Source organism: Canis aureus, chromosome 14 (assembly GCF_053574225.1).
Source record: "Canis aureus isolate CA01 chromosome 14, VMU_Caureus_v.1.0, whole genome shotgun sequence".
NCBI lineage: Eukaryota > Metazoa > Chordata > Mammalia > Carnivora > Canidae > Canis > Canis aureus.
The window spans coordinates 41,001,007-41,018,559 of record NC_135624.1 but is presented as its reverse complement, the minus strand read 5'-3'; the positions used below and the strand labels follow the sequence as shown (position 1 = coordinate 41,018,559).

The 17,553-nt window shown below is 67.9% G+C and overlaps 2 protein-coding genes and 1 long non-coding RNA gene across 9 annotated transcripts; 2 read left to right on the top strand and 1 right to left on the bottom strand.

Annotated features, from left to right (window-relative positions):
- The first annotated feature begins 1,056 nt into the window (after positions 1–1,056).
- TONSL (tonsoku like, DNA repair protein) lies at positions 1,057–12,666 on the top strand. 4 transcript variants are annotated; one of them, XM_077847705.1, is made up of 26 exons: positions 1,057–1,137; positions 1,317–1,412; positions 1,577–1,719; positions 2,305–2,488; positions 2,816–2,945; positions 3,176–3,347; positions 3,432–3,546; positions 4,050–4,195; positions 4,292–4,444; positions 4,669–4,794; positions 4,931–5,111; positions 5,986–6,068; positions 6,168–6,257; positions 6,579–6,651; positions 6,725–6,888; positions 6,957–7,080; positions 7,217–7,827; positions 7,915–7,991; positions 8,308–8,461; positions 8,548–8,626; positions 9,129–9,430; positions 9,553–9,724; positions 10,279–10,454; positions 10,965–11,038; positions 11,493–11,626; positions 12,337–12,666. In XM_077847705.1, exons 1-26 carry the CDS (start codon positions 1,113–1,115, stop codon positions 12,525–12,527), a joined length of 3,975 nt encoding a protein of 1,324 aa, XP_077703831.1. In that variant the 5' UTR covers positions 1,057–1,112; the 3' UTR covers positions 12,528–12,666. The 4 variants fall into 4 exon arrangements, 3 of the variants coding, with proteins under 3 accessions (XP_077703831.1, XP_077703830.1, XP_077703832.1); XM_077847704.1 differs by having other exon boundaries at positions 5,986–6,257; XR_013352081.1 differs by lacking the exons at positions 10,965–11,038; positions 11,493–11,626; positions 12,337–12,666 and having other exon boundaries at positions 5,986–6,257; positions 9,553–9,967; positions 10,279–10,416.
- Positions 3,865–12,634, bottom strand: LOC144283511 (uncharacterized). Of its 2 annotated transcripts, XR_013352083.1 has the most exons (4): positions 12,132–12,634; positions 8,532–10,857; positions 6,819–8,443; positions 3,865–6,306 (listed from the first exon to the last, which is right to left on the bottom strand). It is a non-coding gene; the product is annotated as an uncharacterized LOC144283511 (long non-coding RNA). The 2 variants fall into 2 exon arrangements; XR_013352082.1 differs by having other exon boundaries at positions 3,865–8,443; positions 12,132–12,630.
- A 19-nt stretch (positions 12,667–12,685) lies between the features above and the next one.
- Positions 12,686–16,813, top strand: VPS28 (VPS28 subunit of ESCRT-I). 3 transcript variants are annotated; one of them, XM_077847707.1, is made up of 10 exons: positions 12,686–12,823; positions 13,999–14,065; positions 14,610–14,638; positions 14,757–14,794; positions 15,033–15,122; positions 15,593–15,698; positions 15,798–15,899; positions 16,238–16,291; positions 16,399–16,490; positions 16,572–16,813. In XM_077847707.1, exons 2-10 carry the CDS (start codon positions 14,029–14,031, stop codon positions 16,687–16,689), a joined length of 666 nt encoding a protein of 221 aa, XP_077703833.1. In that variant the 5' UTR covers positions 12,686–12,823; positions 13,999–14,028; the 3' UTR covers positions 16,690–16,813. The 3 variants fall into 3 exon arrangements, with proteins under 3 accessions (XP_077703833.1, XP_077703834.1, XP_077703835.1); XM_077847708.1 differs by lacking the exon at positions 15,033–15,122; XM_077847709.1 differs by lacking the exons at positions 12,686–12,823; positions 13,999–14,065; positions 14,610–14,638 and having other exon boundaries at positions 14,782–14,890.
- The last annotated feature ends 740 nt before the right edge of the window (positions 16,814–17,553 follow it).

Below are 17,553 nucleotides of genomic sequence, written 5' to 3'. Positions count from 1 at the left end.
GCATCTCACCGAGGGTCGTTGATTTACTGGGGATGTCCTCCCCATGCTGTTAGGAAGGAGCAAATAGCAGCGGTCTGTCTCCAGGACCCCTGCCACCTTGGCACCCTGACTTAGGAGAGTGGGGGTGCAACCCCGGCGATGTGGGGGTGGCCTGGGGGCACAGAGCAAGCTGGCCCCTCCCTCCCTCCCTGACATGGCCACTCCCGCACAAGCACTACATCCCTCAGTTCACCCAAGTGAGACATTTACAAAAATAATAAAAAAATAATTTTTTAAAGAGTAGAGCGAGAGGTGTTTTTATCACTGTGGGAAATGACTTCCATGTCGCTATTGTGGTCTGTGTTCTCTTTGGATATTTTCTGTATGTAACTATAGTTTCAAAAAAACTCCAAACCACGTCTTGTCTGTGTCTCCTTCTGCGAGAAGGCAGCCCCGTGGGTGTGCTTCCCGGGCTCCCGGCGCCCTGGACAGGCGGCGGGGCGCGGCGGGTCAGCGGGCGTCCGCGGTGTGCGCGGGGACCTCGCCCTGGGCCTGCAGGGCAGAGCCGACCTCCCTTCCGCGGCCTGTGGGTCCTGCTCTGAGCCCCAGACCGAGCGGGGGCCCGCGGAGCCCTTCCGCTCCAGGACGAGGGCGCCCGGGTCGGCGCGGTAGCCAGCCGCTCCCCGCCGGTCCCTGCCCTGCCCGTCGGACCCGCCTTCCGCGGGCGCAGCCGTGTCCCGCAGCCCCGTCCCCCTCGGCCCGCGCGCGGCCGCCGCGCTGCACGGCCGGTGCCCGCCCCGCTGCCCCGCACGGTCCGCTAGCGCTCGGGCTCGGGCTCGCTCTCGACGGCCTGGACCCCGGCAGAGGCCCCCGCGTCCTCCTGCACCGGGGCTGGGCGAGTGCGTAGCGGCGGCGCGCGGCTCGGCCAGGAGCCCCCGCCCCGGGCAGCCCCGGCGGCTCGCGCCCTCTCGCCGCCATTCCCCCGACGCCAGCCGGACTACAGCTCCCAGGGGGCACCGGGACGCTGGACTACACTTCCCGGGATGCTCCGCGCCGCGGGGGCGCGGAGTCGGGGGCGGGGCCTGCGGCTGGGAGCGCGGGAAGTCCGGATCCCGGCCAGCGGCGGCCTGAGCATGAGCGCTGAGCGCGAACTTCGCCGTGAGTCTCCGGGCTGGGAGCAGGCGGGGAGCGGGGCCAGGGGGAGCGGGGAGCGGGGCCGGGGGGAGCGGGCCGGGGCCGGGGGCGGGGGGACCGGGCCGGGGGGCGCGGGGAGCGCGCGGGGAGCGGGGCCGGCCCCACATCCCAGGGCTCAGCCTCCCGGCTCCGTGTCTCTGCAGAGCTGAGCAAGGCCAAGGCCAAGGCCCAGAGGAGCGGGCAGCTGCGGGAGGAGGCCGCCGCCTGCCACCAGCTGGGGGAGCTCCTGGCCAGCAGCGGTGCGTGCTCGTGCTCGGCGCCTCGCCCACCTGTGGTCCGGGGTGTCCGGAGGTGGGGGGGGGGTGGCCCCGGGACCGGAAGGGACCCCCGGGGAGGGGCCGGTGTCAGCGCCTCGCTCGCCGCCGGGCCCGGACCCACTGCCCCGCCGTTCCTGCCCACCCAGGCCGCTACGCAGAGGCCCTGCGGGAGCACCAGCACGAGCTGCAGCTCCTGGAGAGCGTGGACGACGCCCTGGGCTGTGCCGTGGCCCACCGCAAGATCGGAGAGCGGCTGGCTGAGCTGGAGGATTACTCTGCTGCCTTGAAGGTGGGCTCCCGTCCACCCCAGCACCCACCCTGGCACCGACCACACAGCCCTCCGGGGCCCAGCTTCCTTCCAGTCCCTTTTTTGCGGAGGGAAGCACAGTCTGCAGCGTTGGCCTCCGGCTAGAGGAGGACAAGCCTGCACACAGCCTCTTCAGACAGCCCTGTGCCAGGGGCTTGGAGCCTGGTCCTTTGGTGGGCACATGATGGCGGGTCCCGGGAGCCTGGGCCCAGCAACCATTAATGGACAAAACACTTGAGCTGTGTTTGTGGGCCAGCTGGGGAGTTGCCCCCACCCCACCCACCCACCCCCACCCCCCACAGAGAGCCTGCTCCCGTCCTGGCTAGGGGGGTGCAGCAACCCAGCAAACTCCCCCATCCTGACGTTGGCTGGTTGGAGTGTGGCACCACCATATCCCACAGGCATAGAAGAGAGGAAACGTGTGCAGCCTGGCTTTGGCCCGCTCTGTGGGGATTTGGGGGATTAGGGGACTCTCTTTAGCAAAGGTAGAGACCTCCTGGAGTTGGGGTGTATATGGGATTTGCTTGGAGGGGGTTGGCTCCCAATGGCCATTCCTCTGCACCCCAGCACCAGCATCGCTACTTGGAGCTGGCCTGTTCTCTGTCTAATCACACTGAGCAGCAGAGGGCCTGGGCCACAATCGGCCGCACCTACCTGGACATCTATGACCACTGCCAGTCAGAGGACACCTTGCTGCAGGCGCAGGCTGCCTTTGAGAAGAGCTTGGCTATTGTGGACGAGAAGCTGCAGGGTGAGCACTCTGAGGCCTAACTGCCCCAGCCCCTGCCTCCAGACCCCTGGCCCAGGAGGCTGTAGCTGCACTGCCTGTCCTGTCCATGTGGCACGGCCCTTCCTCTGCAAGGCTGAGACCTGTCCATAAGGCTTCCCATCAGGAGATGTGTGGCCCATGCTCCTCCAACCTCAGGTCTGGGCGCAGTCCGCCCTATGTCCTCCTATGCTCTGTCTACAGCAGGACCCCTGGCACCCACAGTGCGAAACAGGAGGGGTTGGGGAGAGGCTGCACACCCCAAGTGGCTGCAAGGCACTGAGTGGGTGTTGCGGGGGGGGCTTCTTCCAGGTACATTGGCCAAGCGAGAGCTGAATGAGATGAGGACCCGACTCTACCTCAACCTGGGCCTCACTTTCGAAAGCCTGCAGCAGATGGCCCCATGCAACGACTACTTCCGGAAGAGCATCTTCCTCGCCGAGTAAGACCTCTGTCCCTAGAGGAAGGAGCCCCCGAGCGAACCCCCTGTCTGTCCCTGCCTGTCCCCTATGAGCAGAGGAGGCCCTGCACGCCCAGATCACGTCTGTGGCAGGGGCTGGGGAAGGAGCAGGCTTAGCTTAGCATCTGCAGCTGCACATCCGCACGTCAGGTGCCCCGTGTGCTTTCCCAAGCAGGAGTGCCCAGGGCCTCAGCACCTGTCACCACCCGCAGGCAGAACCACCTCCATGAGGACCTGTTCCGTGCCCGCTACAACCTGGGTGCCATCCACTGGCGCAAAGGGCAGCACTCCCAAGCCATGCGCTGCCTGGAGGGGGCCCGAGAGTGTGCACGCGTCCTGAGGAAGGAGCTCATGGAGAGCGAGTGCTGTGTGCTCGTCTCACAGGTGCCGCTCTCACAGCTCTGGAATTAGCCACAGAGGGGCTCGACTCTGGGGAGCCTGCCCATCTCACCTTCCCTTGCCCCCCAGATTCTCCAAGACCTGGGGGATTTTTTGGCTGCCAAGAGAGCCTTGAAGAAAGCCTACAGGCTGGGCTTCCAGAAGCCTTTGCAGAAGGCAGCTGTCTGCCGGACCCTCAAATATGGTGAGCCTGGGGACCTGGGGGCTAAAGTTCTCCCAAAGGGGCGGAGAGGTGGCCACATCAGTGGGGAGCCTTTCCCTGCCCTACCCCCTTGTTGGAAAGAGACCCCCACTTTTCTCTGAGCCTTCAGTGGCAGCAGGGGGCAGGGGGCGGGGGACTGAGATGGTCAGGAGCCTGGCTGGGCGTTTATACTGGCGCCAGGATCTCCACGGGCAAAGTGGAGACGGAAGTCTGACGTAGGAGGATGGGAGAGTGGACGGCGCGTGTGGCCTGTGAGGACCGGCAGGCGGCAGGCAGTGTAGCTCCTCTGCAAGCCAGGTGCTGCTTTAGGTTGTCCTTTATTAGTTCGGATCCTCGTGGGCCCCGTGGTACATTTTCTTACTACCCGCTCTTACCGCGGGGTGAGCGGGGGCCTGGAGAGGGTGGCTGGCCTGCCGGAGGGCACTGCGCAGGGACAGAGGCAGGCGCACGCAGCACCACCCTTCACGCGAGGCCCTGTCCCGCAGTGCTGGCTGTGGTCCAGCTGCAGCGGCAGCTGCAGGAGTCCGAGGGCAGTGACCCTCAGGGTGCCATGGCCATCTGCGAGCAGCTGGGGGACCTGTTCTCCAAGGCGGGCGACTTCCCCAAGGCGGCTGAGGCCTACCAGAAGCAGGTGTGCGTCCCCTGCCGAGGAGGGGGGGAGGGGTGGTGACACCTCCGGCCGGCAAGGTACAAGGCAGCCATGGCCTCACTGTCACTGTCTCCGCAGCTGCATTTCGCGGAGCTGCTGGGCAGGCCAGGGCCTGAGCTGGCCATCATCCACGTGTCCCTGGCCACCACCTTGGGAGACATGAAGGACCACCGCCGGGCTGTGTCCCACTACGAACAGGAGCTGAGGCTGCGTGGTGGCGACGCTCTGGAGGTGAGCAGGAGGGCGCCCGGCCCCACCCAGGGTGTGGGATACAGAGGGGCTCCAAGGAGGTCCCCGAGCTCTGCCTCAGGACTGCCTCCCTGGAGTGTTGGGCGTGGACAGGCCCGCCATCCTTCTGCTTCATGGGGGCAACCGTGGGAGCTTGAGCCCGGGGTGCGGCCTGTTCAGCGGGTAGGCAGTGGCCCCCAAGCTCATCCTTCCTCCTCCTGCTCCAGGAGGCCAAGACCTGGCTAAACATCGCGCTGTCCCGAGAGGAGGCCGGGGACGCCTATGAGCTGCTGGCACCATGCTTCCAAAAGGCTCTTGGCTGTGCCCAGCAGGCCCAGCAGCCCCGGCTGCAGGTACGGAAGCCTGCCCATGCCCCTGCCCACGCAGGATCCCCTAGCACAGCCTTCCTGTCCTCGCTCCCGCCCCCTTCTCCCCCACTCGGCATCCAGTGCCCCTGTGGCCCTGAGCCCGGCATCCCCCGCTCCTCAGAGGCAGGTCTTGCGGCACCTCCACACCGTGCAGCTGAGGCTGCAGCCCCAGGAGGCCCCCACCACTGCAGCCAGACTGCAGGAGCTGAGCGTGCCCGGAGACGAGGAGGAAGATGAGGAGGAAGAGAAGGAGGGCGACAGTGACACTCCCGAGGCCAGCGATGTGGAGCTCTCCGAGAGTGGTGAGGCCCGAACGCGCCGTGGCCGCCCCGGCACTTGCTCTCGCTGGGCCCCAGGCTGGGGCTGGTGCGGGGGGAGCTGCCGTGGGGGCTGCTCACGGGCTGTGGGAAGGGCGCTCGTGCTGGTGGATGGAGGAGGGCTGGGGGGAGGGTGCCTGGAACGTTCCTGGAGCAGCAGGTGCAGTATCAGACCTGGAGAAATGGAAGGGGGGGGGGCGCAGGGCGGGCCGCATAAGAGGGCAGGCAGCTGGGGGGCGCCCAGCCCCGAGGCCTTGAGGAATCAGGTCAGATTCGAACTTGGGTGGCTTCCAGAACCTCTGAGTGAGAGGCCAAGCGCTGCGGGGAGTTCATGCACAGGGCGGTTGGGCTGGGGTCACTGGTGGGCAGTGTGGGGCCCACGGGAGCGTTGGGGCCAGAGCAGGGACTCGTGATGCCGCTCAATGCGTGCTTGCTGCAGAAGGAGCACGTGAGAGAGAAGGTTCTAGTGGGGGCCAGAAGCAGAGAGAGTGGAAGGGAGGAGCGGAGGGGAGGTGTGGGGTTGGGCAGCCAGCGAGCCAGAGGCAGACGCCGACGGGAGGGCCGGCGTGTGCAGGTGAAGGCCCCTGGGCTTGGGATGAGCTGTCTCCCGGAGCAGGACCCAGGCTGACAGGTGCTTTCAGGAGGGGGACACGAGTCTTGGGTGGAGTCCGAGCACGGGGTGAGGCGACAGGTGGGCAGATAGGGTGGGTCATCCCCTGTGGGCAAAGGGACCGCGAGGGTGGCAGCCGCCAGCAGGGCTGGCAGTGGACGGTGGAGGCCCTGGGCCTGGTGGTCAGGGCGCCCTGCGGTCGGGGCAGCAGCGGGGCTTGGCTCACCGGTGGGCGCCGCTCTGTTCCAGAGGGCGATGCTGACGGCTTGTCCCAGCAGCCAGAGGAGGATGAGGAGCTGCAGGGCTGCCTGGGCCAGCGGAGGGCGAGCAAGGTGAGGATGGTGCGGGGCATCGCATGGCCCTCCTGTGGTTGCCAGGCCTGCCTGGTCCCCTCACACCTCTGCCCCCTGTCCCGGGGCAACTGCCCACAGTGGAACCGGCGCAATGACGTTGGGGAGACTCTCCTGCACAGAGCTTGCATCGAGGGCCGTCTGGCTCGCGTCCAGGACCTCGTGAGACAGGTGCGCCTGCCACCGCGCTCTCTAGGTGCCCTGGGGGCCAGAGTCTTCCCTGGGGGGTGGCATGGGGCACGGGGCTACAGGGTGCACCGTGGCTGCTAGCCCCCACGAGCCCCTGCAGGGGCCTCCCCAAAACGGTGCATCTGGTGTGCAGACCACCTCCCTCTGCTGGGATGTCGGCCGGGGTCAGGCCAGGCCTGGGGAGGGGCCCGCAGGGCTCATTCTGGCCTTTGAGACCTAGGCCCTGGCCCTCCTGGAACCTCAGAGCCCTGCAGTGGGCCGGGGGGTACTCAGGGCTAGGCTCCTTGTCATCCTTGGTCACAGGGCCACCCTCTGAACCCTCGGGACTACTGTGGCTGGACACCCCTGCATGAGGCCTGCAACTATGGGCACCTGGGTGAGTACGGGGGCCGGGACACCGGGGCGGGGCCGCCGAGGGCTGGGAGCTAGCTCCTGTCCCCGGCCCTCAGACATCGTCCGCTTCCTGCTGGACCACGGGGCTGTGGTGGACGACCCAGGCGGCGAGGGCTGTGAGGGCATCACTCCCCTGCACGACGCCCTCACCTGCGGTCACTTTGAGGTGGCCGAGCTGCTCATTGGACGGGGGGCATCTGTGACCCTCCGAACCTCGAAGGTGAGTGTGGGGGGCAGGGGGGCTCAGGCTGTTGGGGCAGCGCCCCCGCTGAGCTGGCTGCCACGCAGGGGCACAGCCCACTGGAGACTCTGCAGCAGTGGGTGAAGCTGTATGGCCGGGATCTGGACAGCGAGACCCGAGAGAAGGCTGGAGCCATGGAGAGGCTGCTCCGGGCGGCAGCGGCAGGCCAAGGCAAGGAGAGACCTGTTCTGCGCCTGGGGACCCTCTCCCTGGCCTGAGGGTGCCCCAGGCCCTGCTTCTCGGGGGCAGTGGAGCACGGGTGGCCGGGCGGGGCCGGGGCCTCATGCCAGGTCCTGTCCCCCCACAGCTCCCCACGGTCTTCCACGCAGCCATCTGTTTGACCCTGAGATCTCGCCTCCCTTGAGCCCCTGCCCAGGGTCCCCGGAGCCCCCGGGGGCCCGGCCTTGGAGGAGCAGGCACACGCTGGCCAGCAGCAGCAGCTCAGAGGGCGAGGACGGCCCAGCCCGGCCCACCCCGAAGCGGCCGCGGCACTCTGTCCCCGCACAGCAGGTGGCCCGGAGGCCTGGCTCCAGCAGCAGCCGGGACACCGCGGCGGAGGTCGGCCCTCGGGGCCTGGGTGAGCCCGACCCCCACCGGGCGGCACTCATCCCCGAGGAGGACTGGCTGGCAGGCGACTGGCTGGAGGACGACTCGCTGTTGACCCACAGCCACCAGGATGGCCCCGTGCCCCGCCCCCAGGGCACCAGCCGCGGCGCCCCCGGGTCAGGCAGCAGGAGCCCAGGCAGGCCACGGCCCCGGGCCAGGACCAGGCAGAGCCGGCTGCCCCATCTCACGAGCTGGAACGCACCGATCGGGGCGCGGGGAGAGGGCGGCGCAGCGGCAGAGCCTCCGCGGAGCCCCAACACGTCCCGGGCCTCGGGGCCTGGTGGGGACAGCCCTGCGGCAGGGCAGCCCTCGGTGGGTGCCCTGCACCGGTGGGGACGGAGGGCCAGTCAGGGCCGGGGACCGAGTCTCTGAGTCCGCCCGTCGCCTCACGCCCCCCAGGGTCCGCCTGTGCCCCCTCCCATCCGGGTGCGAGTGCGAGTGCAGGACAGCCTCTTCCTCGTTCCCGTCCCACACAGGTAAGGCAGCGCGTGCATGCCCAGGCCCGGCTCCCCTGGGCCCCGGGAGAGCCTCGTGTGTGCTATCGGGTGGCATGGGCACCAAGGCCTGCACTGACCGGCTGCGTCCCCCCTGCCGGCTGGGGGCTGGTGACGGCGCCCTGCACACGCAGCGGCAGGACCCGGGCCTGGTTGGGTTGGGCCCCGTGGCCCCAGGAAAAGCCTGGAAGAGCCGGCCGTCTGTGAGGCTGCTGGGGGCCCGGGCGTATCCCGAGCAGGGATGGCGGGGCCGCGGGGCCTCCGTCAGCTCCTGGCCAGCGCAGCTCTCCCCCTGCAGCAAGGAGGCCCACTCCGTGGCCTGGCTTGCGGAGCAGGCCGCCCGGCGCTACTGCCAAGCCTGTGGGCTGCTGCCGAGGCTCCTCTTGCGAAAGGAGGGAGCCCTGCTGGCCCCACAGGACCCCATTCCTGACGTCCTGCAGAGCAACGAGGAGGTGAGCGGCAAGAGCCCGGGCGCTGAGGGCAGGGAACGCCCCGGCCCTGGGAGCCCCTCGGGCGGCTTACTGGTGGCGCCCCTCAGGTGTTGGCCGAGGTCACGTCGTGGGATCTTCCCCCGCTGACCGACCGCTACCGCAGGGCCTGCCAGAGCCTGGAGGAAGGTGAGGGCCCACAGGGCATGAAGCAGCTGGGCGGGGGCCCGGGTGTGCAGGCTCCTGTGCCACTCCCAGGTCTGGGGCCTCACGTCCGCCGTGGGCACCCTCCCCGCACAGCTGGCCTCGGGCTTTCGTCCTCTACCCCGTGCCCACGATGTGCTGACAGGTGGGGGAAGACGGGCCCCGTTGGCAGCGGGATGGCGTTGAGTCACCAGAGCCACCGGAGGCTGGGCCCGGGGTGGCTTTCCAAGGAACTGTGCCTTGGAGACGTGGGGTGGCTGATGGAGGGTAGGCCCTGCCGAGGAGGGCCTGACCAGGACAGAGGGGTCACCCCGTCCACCGGCCATGGTTGGGGGCCCATGTGGGTCCACAGGCCTGTGGGAATGGGCTCTGCAGCACCCCACTGGGCGTCCCAGGGCTCCCAAGGAGGCGGGCATGTTTGGCTGGGTCCCCAGGGCGCCCAGGGCAGAGCAGCTTGTGGCTCTATTGACACCGCGTTCCCCTGCAGAGGAGCACCAGCAGGTGCTGCAGGCCATGGGCTGCCAGGGCTCCGGCCCCTCGTTCAGCGCCTGCTCCCTGGCCCTGCGCCAGACCCAGCTCACCCCCCTCCTGCGCGCCCTCAAGCTGCACACGGCGCTCCGAGAGCTGCGCCTGGCAGGGAACCGGCTGGCAGACGGATGTGCTGCTGAGCTGCTGGCCGCCCTGGGCACCCTGCCCGGCCTCGTCCTCCTTGACCTCTCTTCCAACCACCTGGGCCCTGAGGGTCTACGCCAGCTGGCCACGGGCCTCCGGGAGCAGACCGCCTTGCAGGTAGAGGCGCGGGGAGTGGCAGAGCGGCGGCAGAGCATTGCGTTCAGCCTGTCCTTGGGTTGGGCTGCACTTGGCAGTGCCCGGGGAGACCAGTTTTCCAGAGGGGCTCGTGTCTTCCACAGAACCTGCAGGAGCTGGACTTGAGCATGAACCCCCTCGGGGATGGCTGTGGCCAGGCCCTGGCGTTTGTCCTGCAGGCCTGCCCCTCACTCAGTACCTTGCACCTCCAGGCCTGTGGCTTGGGCCCCGGCTTCCTCCTGAGCCACCAGGCAGCCCTGGGTAGCGCCTTCCAAGGTGAGCTGGCGGGCACATCCACTTCCTGGCCCCAGGGTTCCGGTTGCCCTCAGAAGGGCACCTTCCAGAGGTACAGCCAGCCTCGAGCAAGAGCAGCCCCGGGGCACCGGACCTGGACGCGCTGGGCCTTCCTGGGCTCGGGGACATTCCCCTAGGACGAGCCATGGGCCGCGGTCCCAGGACTGAGAAGTGGAGACTGGGGGGCCTCTTGGGGGCTTTCTGCAGCCGTGGTGGGCCAGGAAGGTGGGGCTCAGGGATGGGAGAGTGCCGGGGAGAAGCTGGGGTGGTGCAGTGGATGGTATTCCCCGGCCCCACCCCACATGCACACATCCTGGCCCAGCCCGTCTCAGGTACAGGGAGGCAGGTGCCCAGGGTCGGTGGGGAGAAGATGGGCTCAGGAGCCTGGCCCTGCCCCCTCCTTGCCCGGGAGAGCCCCCGTGGGAGCTACCTCCGTTCTGCTCACAGTGTTTCAGGGACAGTAGCTTCCGCAGAGGGGTCGTGGGGCTGAGGTGGTGCTGGTGTGTGGCTGACCGGGCTTCTGATTCCCTGTGCAGATGCCACGCACCTGAAGACGCTGTCTCTGTCCTACAACATCCTGGGCACCACTGCCCTGGCCCGGGCCCTGCAGAGCCTGCCTGCCCGCACCCTCCAGCGCCTGGAGCTTAGCTCCGTGGCAGCCAGCAAGAGCGACTCTGGCCTCGTGGAGCCTGTGGTCAGATACCTGACCGAGGTATGTATGTGGGGCGGGGGTGCCAAAGAGGAGCCACCCGGGGCCGTCCAGCCTGCAATCCCACAGCTAAAACCTGGCAGGGAAGAGGGTTGGAGCTTCAGAAAGTACGGCTACGGGGGAAGCTTTCTGTAGGGCTGCCTGCCTCAGGCTGAGTCCCTGGCCAGCAGGAAAAGTGCCTGGGACCCGGGGTGGCCCCCCTGCTCCAGGCAGGTCCCAAGGTCTTGCCAGGCTTCCCAGGGCTCTCCCCACTGGCTCTTCCATGTGGGGCTGGTCCTTGTGGTTTGTACCTGCCAGGTGTGACTACTTCTACCTGGAAGGGGAGGTGTTTCCCTTTGATCTGCTTGATTGAAGGGATATCGCTATGCTCTGGTGCAGTGGGGGTCAGGCCAATGCCCCCTGGTTCCTGAGGAAGGAGGAACACCCCTGACCTGGGTATGGGGCCTCTACTACGAGGCAGGGAGGGCCCGCGCCACACCCAGCCCGGGCCCCCTGGACCTCTGCTTTGTCTAGGAAGGCTGTGCTCTCTCTCACTTGAGTCTGTCTGCAAACCATCTGGGTGACAAGGCCGTGAAAGACCTGAGCAGGTAAGCCGCTCCTGCCCATTCTGAGGGAGTCTGATCTCGAGGCCAGCACCCTGGGGAAGCTGGGTCAGCAGGGACGGGATAGCAGCTCCTCCCCCCTAGTGTGTCCCAGGACCTGGCTCCTCCCAGCTCCGACCCTGCCTCCTTCCTACACTCCTGACGCTCCTGAGCGCCTCTCCCATTACCCCGTGTGCAACAGCCCATACGAGGGCCTCTCTTGACCCTCCAGCCTCAGCTGGCTCTTGGAAGTGTTGGGCACTCAAGCCAGGCAGGCGTACCAGGTCTGGCCTTTGGCAGGGCCCCGCAAGCCCTGGAGAAGCGTGCACTGTGCCATGCGAGGGGCAGTCTACAGGGCCTGGCCTGTGGCTCCCAGAGGTGTGGTTTCTCTGGGGGCAGCTTTCTCTAGTGTTGGGGGCCTCCGTCCCTGGAGGCTGATCCCTTCACGTCCCTTGTTCAGATGCCTTCCTTGTTGCCCTTCACTCATTTCCCTGGACCTGTCTGCCAACCCTGAAATTACACGTGTGGGCCTGGAGGAGCTCCTGTCTGCCCTCCAGATGCGGCCCCAAGGCCTCGGCTTCCTTGGCCTGTCAGGTGAGCTTGGGGACAGCGACTGATGTGACCAGGAGGGGTGTGAGGCAGGGGGAACATGGGATCTCTGCTCTTGACCCTGTCAGCCTGACCCTCAGAGACCCTGTGGTCCGGGGACAGATGCCCTTTCACAAGGATTTCCTAATTACCACTGGGAGGAGGAGGGAACTCAAAGTCAGGATGGCAAACACTTGCTACCACAAGATCTTCCCGACTTCCTGCAGGGGCTGCTGGGGCTCCACCTTCCCAGCCTGTTCTGGCCACACCTGACAGGGCACCCCCCAAAGCTGTCTTGAGGGTGACCCCAACTGGCCACCTGGCACGTCCAGCTAGGCCTGCAGCAGGAGAGTACAGGCTTTGCCCCCCAGGGGACCAGGGCTAGGAGTGGGTGTGCACACGGGGAAGCAGCCCCCCCCTTCTGCTCCCGACCCCGCCCCTGAAGGCGGGCAGGCAGGAGGCCTGCACAAGGGGCTGCTCCCTGGGTCCTGAGCCTGCTGGGCGCGCTGACCTGTCGAGATCAGACCTGGGCGGCCCCGTGTCCCTGGAGGCCCGCGGGCACCCCTGTTGTGTCCAGCCGTGGGCGGCACAGATGCGGCTGCGGCTTTCTGGCCAGTGGCCCTCCTGCCCGGCCGCCGGGGGCCCGCATCCCGGGTGGCCCCCCTGGCGCTCGCACCGCGGTCCCCGCTGAGGCCCGCTCCTGCCCCCGCCCGCAGGCTGTGCCGTCCAGGGCCCGCTGGGCCAGCGCCTGTGGCACCAGGTCGCCGCGCGGGTGCAGGAGCTGCAGCTGTGCAGCCGCCGCCTCGCCCCCGAGGACCGCACTGCGCTGAGCCTGCTGGCCGGCCCGCCGATCCCCGGCGCCTGCACGCTGGACCGAGGCTCCCGGCTCTTCTTCCGGCGCCTGTGACCGCCCCGCCCCAATAAACGGACGCCGCCGCCGCCAATGCCTCTGAAAGGCGGAGGGAGGCCGGGGGCCCGCTGGGGTGCAGGGCTGGGTCCGCGCTGGCCGCCTGGGGGCGGGGCCGGCCGTTTCCGGCGCGCGCAGGCGCAAGCGTCAGGGCGGTAGTCGGTCGGTCGGGGCTCCGACGCGGGGGGGGGGGGTGCGTGCGCAGGCGCAGAAGGAAGGAGAGCGCCGAGCGGCCGATCCGCGTCCGCACCCGGGCGCCGTCGCCCCGACCCGCCCCGACCCGCCGAGGCAGCCAGGTACCGGGCGGGGGCGGCGAGAGGAGGGAGGTGGGGCGCGGCCGGGCCGGGGGGGGGAAGGTGGTGCCGGGGTAGCCCGCGGGCGCCCGCACGCCTGGTCGGAGGGACGGCCCCGCCCCGCGGCCGCGAGCCTGGCGCTCCTGTTCCTGCTTCTGCTCCTGCTCCTGCTCCTGCGGCCGGTGGGACGCGGGCGCTGCCTGTGGGGTCGGTGGCGGGAGCTGGGCCGCCTCCCCCCCGCCCGGGGGCCGCCCCCGCCGGCTCCCTGGCTCCCGGGAGCCCCGCACCCTGCCGCCACCGCTCGCCCGAGCTGCGGCCCAGCTCCCCGGCCTCCTGCCGGCCCGAGGGCAGAGCGGGCGGCCCCACCGCAGCACCCAGCACCCTGTGCGCGCCACTGTGCCGCGGGCGGCCGGGTCCAGCGCCCAGGGGATCCCCAGGTCCTTGGCTTCCTGCAGACCAGGAACCTCACGCAGCAGGAAGTGAGCGGAGGCTACGGAGAGAGCAGATCCAGACAGAGCGTCTGGGAGACTCAGGGAGGAAGACTGAGCCCGCCCGTGGCTCGGGCACCCAAGAACCAGAGCGAAGGGCCGTGTCCAGGTGTCCTCAGTAAATCAGTTATTCTCTGGAACGGGGCAGGGCCAGGGGTCCTGGCGTCAGAACGTCCAGTCCTGGTCTGGAATATGCAAGGACAGCCTCACCCAGCCACTCCCCAGATGTTATCACCTGTGCCTGGAGACTGCAAGGAACTCATTAACCCCTTGGCCTTTACCATGAGGACCTACGTCATTTGTACTATGAGGCCTGTCCAAGGTCGGGGTGCAGCTCGTGTTAAGACTAGAGCAGGAGGGCAGCCCCGGGGGGCTCAGCGGTTTAGTGCCACCCTTAGCTCAGGTTGTGACCCTGGGGTTCTGGGATCAAGTCCTGCATCGGGCTCCCTGCGTGGAGCCTGCATCTCCCTCTGCCTGTGTCTGCCGCTCTCTGTGTCTCTCGTGAATAAATAAATAAAATCTTTTATTAAAAATGGAGCAGGAAATGGAACAAAATAGTTGTTCATGGAATTCTAAAGTTTTTCTATCTCGGGTATTTTTCATCTGACTCTGCTGAGGTCAGAGAAACAATTCGTGAGCCCCAGGAGTGTTGGGGGTCACCTCTGAGTTGGCGCTGGCTCTGCTCCCCAGATCTTTGCTGTGGCCATCTGAGCCTGCAGGATGTTTCACGGGATCCCGCCCACTCCAGGCATGGGAGGTAAGTGTGGCCCAAGGTGGTCCCAGGGACCCAGAGGGCCCAGGCCTTCAGCCCCTGCGGCAGAAGCCAGGGGTTGTGGGGAGGTCTGTGTCTGTGGGCTGTTCATCATCAGACGGCCCAGAGAGGACCTCCAGGTGGGGCCAGTTGGGCACAGAGATGACAGCTTTAGTGTGGCTGGAACCTCAGGGATCCCGGGCATTCTCAAGTCCAGCCAGGGGAGAGGGCACAAGATGTGTGACAAATGTCACTTATACGCTGTCATTGCACTGTAAGTAGGTGTGGTCATTCTGTAGAGGGAGGTCACTAGGAGTGGCGGTGGAATGGGGGGCCCAGGCCTGGGCTGTGGCCTACTGGCCTGAGGCGTCTTCTGCTCAGGCCCCCCTGCCTACAGACTGGTGCGGAGCTGAAATTAGAACCTCATCCTCCAGATACCCCTGGGCTCATGGGGACAGTTCACAGGGTCAGGCCTTGGGGCCAGGGACAGTGGACCAGCCCCCCTGGGGCCACCAGTGTGGCAGCCTGCTAGCTCTCTGCTCTGTTGCAGCCCCTGGAAACAAGCCGGAGCTGTATGAGGTGAGTGGCCAATGCCCACCTGGCCGCAGTGGCCAGTAGCCGACAGCTGTGAGCCTCACCCAGACCCTGCGGCCTCCCTGGCCCTGCCACCTGACACTCTGGCCCCTCTCTCCAACAGGAGGTGAAGCTGTACAAGAACGCCCGGGAGCGGGAGAAGTGAGTTCAGCCCCAGACCGCCCGCCCCGACACGCGCGGTGCCCAGCAGCCCCCCAAGGAGCTTCCCCCAACCTCTGAACCCCTCGGCTGACTGAGGTCAGGAGGGCATGGGGTCAGGCTGGGGAACCGTTCCCGAGGAGCCTGTGCCCCGCAGGCCAAATAGCCTCGCCCAGGACCGCGGGCGCCCTGGGCCTTGGGGGCCTTGGCAGCCGTGGCCCGATGGTCGCACTGCCCTCAGGTACGACAACATGGCGGAGCTGTTTGCCGTTGTGAAGACGATGCAGGCTCTGGAGAAGGCCTACATCAAGGACTGCGTCACCCCCAACGAGTGAGCCCCTCGTCCCCGCACGAGGAGGGTGCTCCGGAGGGCGGGCGGCCTGGGCACTGTCTCGGCCAGGACGTCCTCCTGGTGCTGCTGCAGGGCCTCAGGCGGGAGGCATGCCCACCCCTGGGCCCTGGCTTCTGTCCCGAGCCTGCTCCCTGGGCACACGGGTCCCCATTGGCAGAAGGGTCAGGGAGGGGAGCACAGGACGTGCTGCTGGCCCGGCCTGGCCCTTAGGAGGCACACGGGACAGGCCTGCCCGGTGAGCCCGCGAGCTGTGGGTGGGGAGGCGTGGCTGCTGCATCCCGGAGCAGTGGGAGGGCGCGTCCGTGTTCCCATCTCCATCCCCTGTGGGGCCACGTGTTGGCCACCCCTCCCTGCTGCTTGCTCTCCTCCCAGCCTGCCAGGGGCTGCCGAGCGTCTGGGGGGCCTGGGGGGCCCGGGAGAGCAGGGCCGCAGCCTGGCCGTGTCCACAGGTACACCGCGGCCTGCTCCCGGCTCCTGGTCCAGTACAAGGCCGCCTTCCGGCAGGTCCAAGGCGCGGAGATCAGCTCCATCGACGAGTTCTGCCGCAAGTTTCGTGTGAGTGAGTTGGAGGTGGTGCGGGCGGCGCTGTTGCGGGCCAGTGGGGGGGGGGGGGGGCTGTGCACCCACGCTCCCACCCCCCCCACCCCCCTGCAGCTGGATTGCCCACTGGCCATGGAGAGGATCAAGGAGGATCGGCCCATCACCATCAAGGACGACAAGGGCAACCTCAACCGCTGCATCGCCGATGTGGTCTCGGTGCGCCCGCAGCCTCCGGGGAGGGCTCACGCGTGGCCAGAGGGTGGGCAGCGTCCAGGAAGGACCTGGCCGGAGGCCCCCGTGCACCAGGGCCCTGGAGGCACACGTGGGCGAGGGGCGCGTGGAGAGCCAGGGGCTGTGGGGACAGGGACGCAGCAGGGACCTAGGTGACCCGGCAGCCGAGGGGACGGGCTGAGGGGGGAGACTGTGGGTTCTCGAGGCCGGAGGGGCTGGGTGGGGGCTGACCGGGCCGGTCGGACAGGGGAAGCAGGCTGGGGGGCCCCACTCTCGGCCCCTGGGCTGGGTCTGCGGTCCCTCACGTGCGCACTCGTCCCCAGCTCTTCATCACGGTGATGGACAAACTGCGCCTGGAGATCCGTGCCATGGATGAGGTGTAGTTCTGGGGGCAGGAGTGCAGGGGCAGCGGGGCGGGGCAGGGGAGAGGTGGAGGGGCGGGCTCCCAGAGGAGGGAGGAGGAAGCCCCGTGTCCTGTGCGCAGATCCAGCCTGACCTGCGGGAGCTGATGGAGACCATGCACCGCATGAGCCACCTGCCTCCTGACTTCGAGGGTCGCCAGACGGTCAGCCAGTGGTGAGTGCGGCTGCGCCGAGCCTCTGGGCGCCCCCAGGCCGGCAGCCTGCTCCCGCTCACCCTCAGCGCTGTGCTCCACAGGCTGCAGACCCTGAGCGGCATGTCAGCCTCTGACGAGCTCGACGACTCGCAGGTGCGCCAGATGCTCTTTGACCTGGAGTCGGCCTACAACGCTTTCAATCGCTTCCTGCACGCCTGAGGCTGTGCGCTGGGCCCCGGGCCCCGGGGGCAGGGAGGGCCACCGGCTCTGCCTGTGACTCCTGCGGGTGTGTCAGCCCTGGAGCCCCCGCCCTCGCCCTCCTCGAAATAAAGGTGCTGTCTGACCTCCTTACCACTGTGGCTGCGTCCCACCCCCCCCCACCCCCCCACACCCCCCCCCCCGCCAGGCCTGCTGCTCTGTCTTCCCTCAGCCTCCCGGAGCCCGCGGGTTCCGCAGGGGCAGGTCTGAGCAGGAGTTAGGGCCCCCGCGTCCCTGGTGGGCAGTGCCTGGGCACCTGGGAGGGAGCCAGCCTCCCCCTGGGCCAGGTGAAGCTGGGATCTGAGCCCCTACCCCCGTGTCTGGCCGCTAGCTGGCCGAGCCACCTCCCCCTCCCTGCCGCGGGGTCACGCCCGCCCTCTTAGTGGCTCAGCAAGGCACCAACAGTCTGCCTCAGGGTTGAGGCCGGGCTGCTGGGTGGGCCAGTCCTGCCAGGGTCTGCAGGTGAGGACGCGGGTTCAGAGGCCAGAGCTGGCTCCTTTCCTAGTGTCACCTGCTATGGGGCCCCGGGCTATGGGCTCTGCAAGCGACCCCAGCCTGCAGCGTCCCATTCCGTCCCCATCCACGTGGGTGCATGCTGCCAGCTGCTGGAGCGAGGCTCCGGGTTCCATGATCCGTTGTATCCACTTTAGCAGGATCAGCAGCAGGGGCCGAGGGGGCCCTGGGGGTCTGGGTGCAGGCTGTGTCGCGTGTGGCACCCACTGTGCCCCCTGGCCGAGTGCACTGGGCAGTGGATATCCCAGAACAGCCCGGTGGGCAGAGCAGGTCCTGTGCATGGAAGCTGCCGGGACAGAGCGAGTCCGCGTG

What these genes read in the sequence shown, in the direction of transcription:
- TONSL (XM_077847704.1), top strand. Translation starts at nt 1,113, where the DNA reads ATGAGCGCTGAGCGCGAACTTCGCC. An exon ending in TGTGGAGCTCTCCGAGAGTG is followed by an intron (nt 5,112 to 5,985) that starts GTGAGGCCCGAA and finishes GCTCTGTTCCAG; the next exon opens with AGGGCGATGCTGACGGCTTG. An exon ending in CGGCTTCCTTGGCCTGTCAG is followed by an intron (nt 11,627 to 12,336) that starts GTGAGCTTGGGG and finishes CCCCGCCCGCAG; the next exon opens with GCTGTGCCGTCCAGGGCCCG.
- VPS28 (XM_077847707.1), top strand. Translation starts at nt 14,029, where the DNA reads ATGTTTCACGGGATCCCGCCCACTCCAGGCATGGGAG. An exon ending in GCATCGCCGATGTGGTCTCG is followed by an intron (nt 15,900 to 16,237) that starts GTGCGCCCGCAG and finishes ACTCGTCCCCAG; the next exon opens with CTCTTCATCACGGTGATGGA. An exon ending in CGCCAGACGGTCAGCCAGTG is followed by an intron (nt 16,491 to 16,571) that starts GTGAGTGCGGCT and finishes TGTGCTCCACAG; the next exon opens with GCTGCAGACCCTGAGCGGCA.